The following is a 6012-nucleotide window of genomic DNA, read 5'->3' as shown; positions in this document are numbered from 1 at the left end:
CTCGTTTCCTTTTTTTTTTTTTTAAATAATTATTTTCTTTAACTTTATTTATTATTATTATTTGTTTTAATTTGACCAGAGAAAGACAGTGAGAGTGACAGAGAGAGAATGCAAAGGCAAGCTGCTAGGTCTGCGTCTTGTACTGCAGTCAGCCATGTGGGAGTCCAGCGTCTTTAACCACCACGCCACCTGCCGGCCCCAGTGGACATGTTTTTAAGCTGCCAGGTCTGAGGTGTGGACCATGCAGTCAGCTGTATGGGATCTGGTTGCCCTGACTACCATGCCACTGGCTGGCTCCTTAATAGTGTTTCCGGTGTTCCTGCCATAGTCCCTGTCTAACTGCCAGGTTAAGGATGGGCCCTCTGCAAGAGGAGACCAGGGAGGGGCTTAGAGAGCCGTGAGAGCCCAGCAGGCTGCAGCTGCCTGTGGCCTGTGGTGTGTGTCCTGTTCTCTCAGGGTGGATGGGGAGCCCACAGAAGGTAGACAGTACTGCTTCTCCATCTGGCCTTCTTTTCCTCCTCTTTCTTCTTCCTCTTCACATCCTGACGTACATCATCTTGAACCCTGGCTTTAGAAGTTATTTGAAGTTCTCCTGGGTGAGGCTTTCCTGGTAGGGTCTGGTTACTATTCCACTCATTTTATTTATTTATTATTTTAATTTTTTAAGAATTATTTATTTAACTTTATTTATTATTATTATTTTCCAGTTTGATCAGAGAGAGGCAAAGAAAGAAAGAGTGGGAAAGTGAGAAAGCAAGCCACCAGGTCCGGGAGTTGAATCGTGGTCGGCCACGTGGGAGTCCAGGACCTTCAACCACCACGCCACCTGCCAGTCCCTATTCCACCCATTTTATAGATTAGCAAAACTGAGGCCCAGAGATGAGTAGTAATTAGAGAGGGAAGGAGCAAGAATTCAGGGCCTAGTCTCCTGGTTCTCCTCCTGTACCTCCTGGCCTGCTGGGGCCACACTCAGCTGCAGCTGCGTCCGCTGCAATTCTAGCTCTAACTCTAGGCTGTCTTTGCTGACCTTGCTGTCCTCAGCTCTGCTTGCAGGCCCGGTGCTCCAGGCCCTGGCTCCTCTCAGGGCCTGATAGAGCTTGCCCCGAGTGATGAGCAGGGTACCTGTCTGGGGGAGGATGACTCACTGGACCCCAGCAGAAGAAGCCAACCATGCGCTTGCTGTCCCTTCCCAGCCCCATTGCCAGTCGCCGAGATGGTATCGGTGCTGTCGCTGCAGGAGGAGAACCAGCTGCTGCAGCAGGAACTGTCCCGCCTGGAGGACCTGCTGGCCCAGAGCCGCGCCGAGCGTGATGAGCTCGCCATTAAGTACAACGCAGTCAGCGAGAGGGTGGGTGCTGGGGGCTGGGCCCCAAAGTCCAAACCAGGCCCGAACATTTGGCAAAATGTGGGCCCTGCAGTCAAGCCCGCCTGGGTTTGACTGTGCCTCTGCTGACTCGAATGGCCTCCAGCAAACCACTCTGCTCTGAGCCCGTTTTCGGTAGAGGGGATGGTGCTATGGCATGGCGCTGCTAGGAGGACTCAATGAGATATGGGTAAAATGCCTGGCCCTGGGGCTGTTTTATTCCCGTCTGCTCCAGGCCTGCTTGGGCACAGAGAACAAGGCCCCTCTAGGCCTTTCCTGCCCTCAAGTCTCTGACATCTCCCTGTGCTCCCATTTCATGAACCTTGTGGCTGTGGCATGTCTGAAGGGGCTAGCTGGTGTAGATGCCTGTAGTGCTTTGCAGGACTCAGGCCACAAGACTTGCCCCTCCCCATGGGGATGAGGTCCAGGTTGGGGAGGGAGAAGCCAGGCCTGTCTCCAGGTCTAGATATAATTTGCATCACCCAGGGGCCTGTGCTGCAGGTTTGTGGGGGGTCCTGGTCCTTGGGGTGGGGAGGCTGGCACCAGGGGTGCAGGATGCTCTTGTGCACTATCTGCTTTGGGCCTCCAGGTTTGTGGGAGAGGACTCTGCAGAGGTGATGTGGCTGAAGGTTGGTGAGACTGTTGCATGGGGGCCAGAGGGGATGTGTGCAGGTGGGAGGTGTGTGGGCACCAAGAATAGTAGCTTCTGGTTATTGAGTGCCAACTATGTGCTGGGCACTGCATCAAGGTCAGGGCCATTACAATGCCCATTTAAGAGGAGGAAATGGAGACCCCGAGGAAAGCCATGCTGGGGGTCACATAGCCAGTTAAGGCTAGAACCCAGGTCTAATGCCTCCTTGCTCAGGGACTACGCTGCAGTTCTGTCTCCTGCATATGGAAAGAGACACGGGGCTGTGGGTTCCTGGAAAGCTGGAGGGACCCAGGGGGGTAGGGGCTGATCTGGGGTCCCCCAGGTGTTTGTGGCAGAGCTAGGGCTAGCCTGGCTCCCTGAGCTGAGCCTGACTATGCTGAGGCTTGCACAACGGTGTTGGGAAAACGGTGTGCATTCCGTGTACAGTTGTGGGGTGTGTCTGTGTCCTGGTGTGTCCTGCTGGCCTGGACAAGCCCCCGACTTGTTGGGACTTGCTGAGGAGCAGGTGGGGGGCCCAGAGTGGCCCCAAGCACTGGGAACAGCACAGAGTCAATTTCTCAGGGTCTGCAGGGGGTGTGGAGGGCGGGCTGACTTGAGTCCCCCATTGTTGATGACTGAGGCCTGAGCCAGCCCCGCCTGGTTAAGGCTTTTCTTTTGACCCCTGTAACAGTGCCAGACCTCCTGAGGGCTACCTCCTAAATGCCAACTGTGGACTGACAGTGAGGCTAACACTGGCCTCTGATTGGCAGAAGGGATGAAGAGGTGGGAGGTGGCAGGTTCCTTCTCGCTGGGACACAGTTGCTGGGGCAGGGCTGCAGCACGGGGTCTAGCAAGCTCCGGATGTGGCTGAGGAGGCCCCTGAAGAACATACCAGGTGGTCTGAGTGAGCCCCTACTTGCAGGGAGGCATTAAATGAGAGTGACCTTGAAGGCCTTTCCCACAGAGTGGTTCCAGAGAACACTAGAGTCTGGAGATCACAGAGGGGACCCTGAGGAGTGAGGCATGGAGAGGGGTATGGTAGGCCCGGTGTCAGGAGTGGAGCTAGGACGAGACCTCTGGCTTGAGACTCAACACTGTGAGGTTGACCCCTGGGATAGAGAGTAGAGGCAGGGCCAGGATCTATGCCATGTTGATCACATATCCTATAGAGAAACTGAGGCAGGGGCTTCCAGAGGCCACCACCTAGTAAGAGAGAGAGGACCTCAGGGTCCCTGTGGAGGCCTTCCCCCATTCTTTCTGTCCCTGATGAGCAGGTGTAGGGGAGGCAGGTGGCAATGGAAGGAGGGGTGGTCACATCTCCCTTGGCTCCAGAGGACAGATCCCGGGCTTCTCAGTGTCAAGGAGCAGGTGTAGGGGAGGCAGGTGGCAATGGAAGGAGGGGTGGCCACATCTCCCTTGGCTCCAGAGGACAGACCCCCCTGGGTCTGTGGTCTCAGTGTCCATGGCAACCTGTACAGGGTGGATTGAATAGTGGTGTCAGGGCAGCAGTTGCCAGGGGAGACAGTAAACTTCTTTTATCCCTGGCTTGGGGGCGGCCTCCTTCCCTTTTTAATTGCAAGTAAAATTGAAAGGCTGTTTTGTTAGGGGTGAGGTTTGTGCAGAGGGGTGAGGTGCAGCCAGGAGTGGTCTGGCTCTGAGCATTGGGGAAAGGGGTAGAGCACCCCGCCACTTCCTGAGCCCCTCTAAATCCCAGGAGCAGCCAGAACCTGGTTCACACAGGTGTGCAAAGTACACACAGCTCCAACCTCACCAGACCCTCACAGAGATACACAGATGTACAGACCTGCCATACAAAAATGCACACCCCGCACGCGGGGTACATTCAGATCACAGGATACGCACAGCCTGATCTGCACCCACAGCCAGACCCCACATAGTCCTACACAGGCACAGGATGGTGTCACCCCACCACACTACACCCATAACAGAGACAGCCTGGCACATTGTCTTACGTCCCATGGAAAAGCATCTGATACAGCACAGCCACCCCAGCCCTGCAGTGCTGTGCACAGGTGCACAAAGCATATAGTCATGGGCATAGACCAGAGACCCATCGAGGCCAGACACACTGCTACACTCATCCACATACTGTGTACGTGTGTCTCCTTGCCCCCTCATACACACAGACTTGAAATGCATACGCTGGTGCACACGGATGACCCATACCTGCACCATGACAAGACCTGCAACCATAGGTTCATGTGAAGGTCCTGCCACACCAAGCTGTCGGCATGTACCCGATGCCCACACAGAGACACACAGGGTCCCATGTGGTGACAAAGGACATAACACGCTCCATTCGTGCCTGGCGAGGTATACCCATTGATGCATGGCTCACAGACACATCTCGGGCCACTGCCACCACACATGCAGATGTGGACACTGCCCACCACCTGACTTAGACGGGCTTCATGCACGTGCTTGCCACGGCCTATAGGCACGGTCCAGGTAGAAAGCTCCTCTGTTTAGTGCTTTCAGTCTCCTCAGACCTTGTTCCCCCCAATTCAAGATAAAGCCCCCAAACAGCCACAGCCAGCCCTCCCGTTGGTGACACCCTGGGGCACAGTCAGCCTGACTCTGGTGTGCCTGGGTGGAGATATGATAGCCCTTGGCTCTGCTGGTGGCTCACAGAGCGCCTCCCAGGCATACTGGGTCAGAGCAGGCCTGGAGGGCTGTTCTTGTTTAACCTGGCCCAGCCCAAGGTTATTGTGGGTGAGTAGCTGTCCCTCTCTTGGCTCCCCTGTGACCAGTGTGGCCCGCATGGGTGGGTGTGTAGATGCTCTGCCCAGGCTGTGGCAGCCAGGGACTGGGGAAGAGGGTGGTAAGTGTGGGGCTGGCATCAGTCAGCTGGCCTGGGGTGTAGTCCCTGCTGGTTGCTGGCCCCCCGCCACCCTGTGTACACCCCTCACTGCCCTGCTTCGTCCCATTTCTGTGCTGTGCTTCTATCCCCCACCCCAACAGGAGGAGGCTGAGCAGGCCATGTGGGACCAGCAGGTGCCTGAAGAGGGCTCTGTGGCTAGTGGGGTAGCCAGAGCCTCTGCCTGTGCCCACAGCAGGTCTGAGGGTGAAGGAGTTGCCATCTGCCTGGGGTGGAGGAGGGGTGGGCGCAGAGGCTTCCCATGAGGTTGGGAGGGGGGGACTTTGAGGGTGGCGATTAACAGGCACTGATAGGGTGAGTGGGCACCTCTTAGAACTCTTATGGCCATATATGGGGGGTTTATCTGTGTCATGCTGGTGGTTGGGTGCCCATGTACACTGCATGTATGTGTGTCTGTATGTGCGATATGTGAGTATGTACTAATACCTCTGTGCTCACGTGTGCTCAGGCCACTAATTCATGATATCAACTCATATTTATTGACATGTGCCATACCATGCCACTGCCATGGCTGTTCTAGGTACTAAGAAACACTGGGAGCAAAAGTGCAGGCTTTGCTGAGCTCGCGTGAGGGCAAGGCGGGGGACATGGGCACGAGGTGAGCAGTGAGCAGCCGCAGGGCTGCATGTCTGGAGCACAGGCACGCGGAGCGCTGCAGGCCTCCAGGGTTTAGTCCAGGTGCATCTGCTCTTGTTGGTGTGCCCATGTGCATGTGTCCATGCATGCTCTGTGTGTCCCTGTGTGGCTGTAACAGTCAACTGCACATGTGCGCTGCATTGTAGACTTGCCCGCAGGTGCCTGCTCCCCACTGGGTGCCAGGCTATCAGCAGTAAGGCATTATGAGTCTGGGCCCAGTCTGGTGCCCACTCCAGAGTGCTGAGCCTTCCTTCCCAGGAGGCCCAGGGTTCTCACCCAGGGGCCTTCCCTGCAGCTGGAGCAGGCTGTGCGGCTGGAGTCGGGGGAACTGGAGACGCAGGAGCCCAAGGGGCTGGCCCGGCAGAGCGTGGAGCTGCGGAGGCAGCTGCAGGAGGAGCAGGCCTCCTACCGGCGCAAGCTGCAGGCCTACCAGGAGGGCCAGCAGCGGCAGGGCCGCCTGGGGCGGCGGGCGCGGGCGCCGGG

General features: G+C 56.6%; 1 protein-coding gene across 1 annotated transcript in view; it reads left to right on the top strand.

Moving 5' to 3' along the window:
• CROCC (ciliary rootlet coiled-coil, rootletin) overlaps positions 1–6012 on the top strand; it is a 54919-nt gene that overhangs the window by 1847 nt on the left and 47060 nt on the right. The window contains exons 3-4 of the mRNA XM_006145233.1: positions 1194–1348; positions 5825–5946. Coding sequence (XP_006145295.1) covers positions 1194–1348; positions 5825–5946 — 277 coding nt within the window. The remainder of the gene's footprint in view (positions 1–1193; positions 1349–5824; positions 5947–6012) is intronic.

This window comes from Tupaia chinensis, unplaced genomic scaffold (genome assembly GCF_000334495.1).
Source record: "Tupaia chinensis unplaced genomic scaffold, TupChi_1.0 Scaffold000146_1, whole genome shotgun sequence".
NCBI lineage: Eukaryota > Metazoa > Chordata > Mammalia > Scandentia > Tupaiidae > Tupaia > Tupaia belangeri.
The sequence above is the reverse complement of the archived record's forward strand: the minus strand, read 5'-3'. Positions and strand labels throughout refer to the sequence as shown.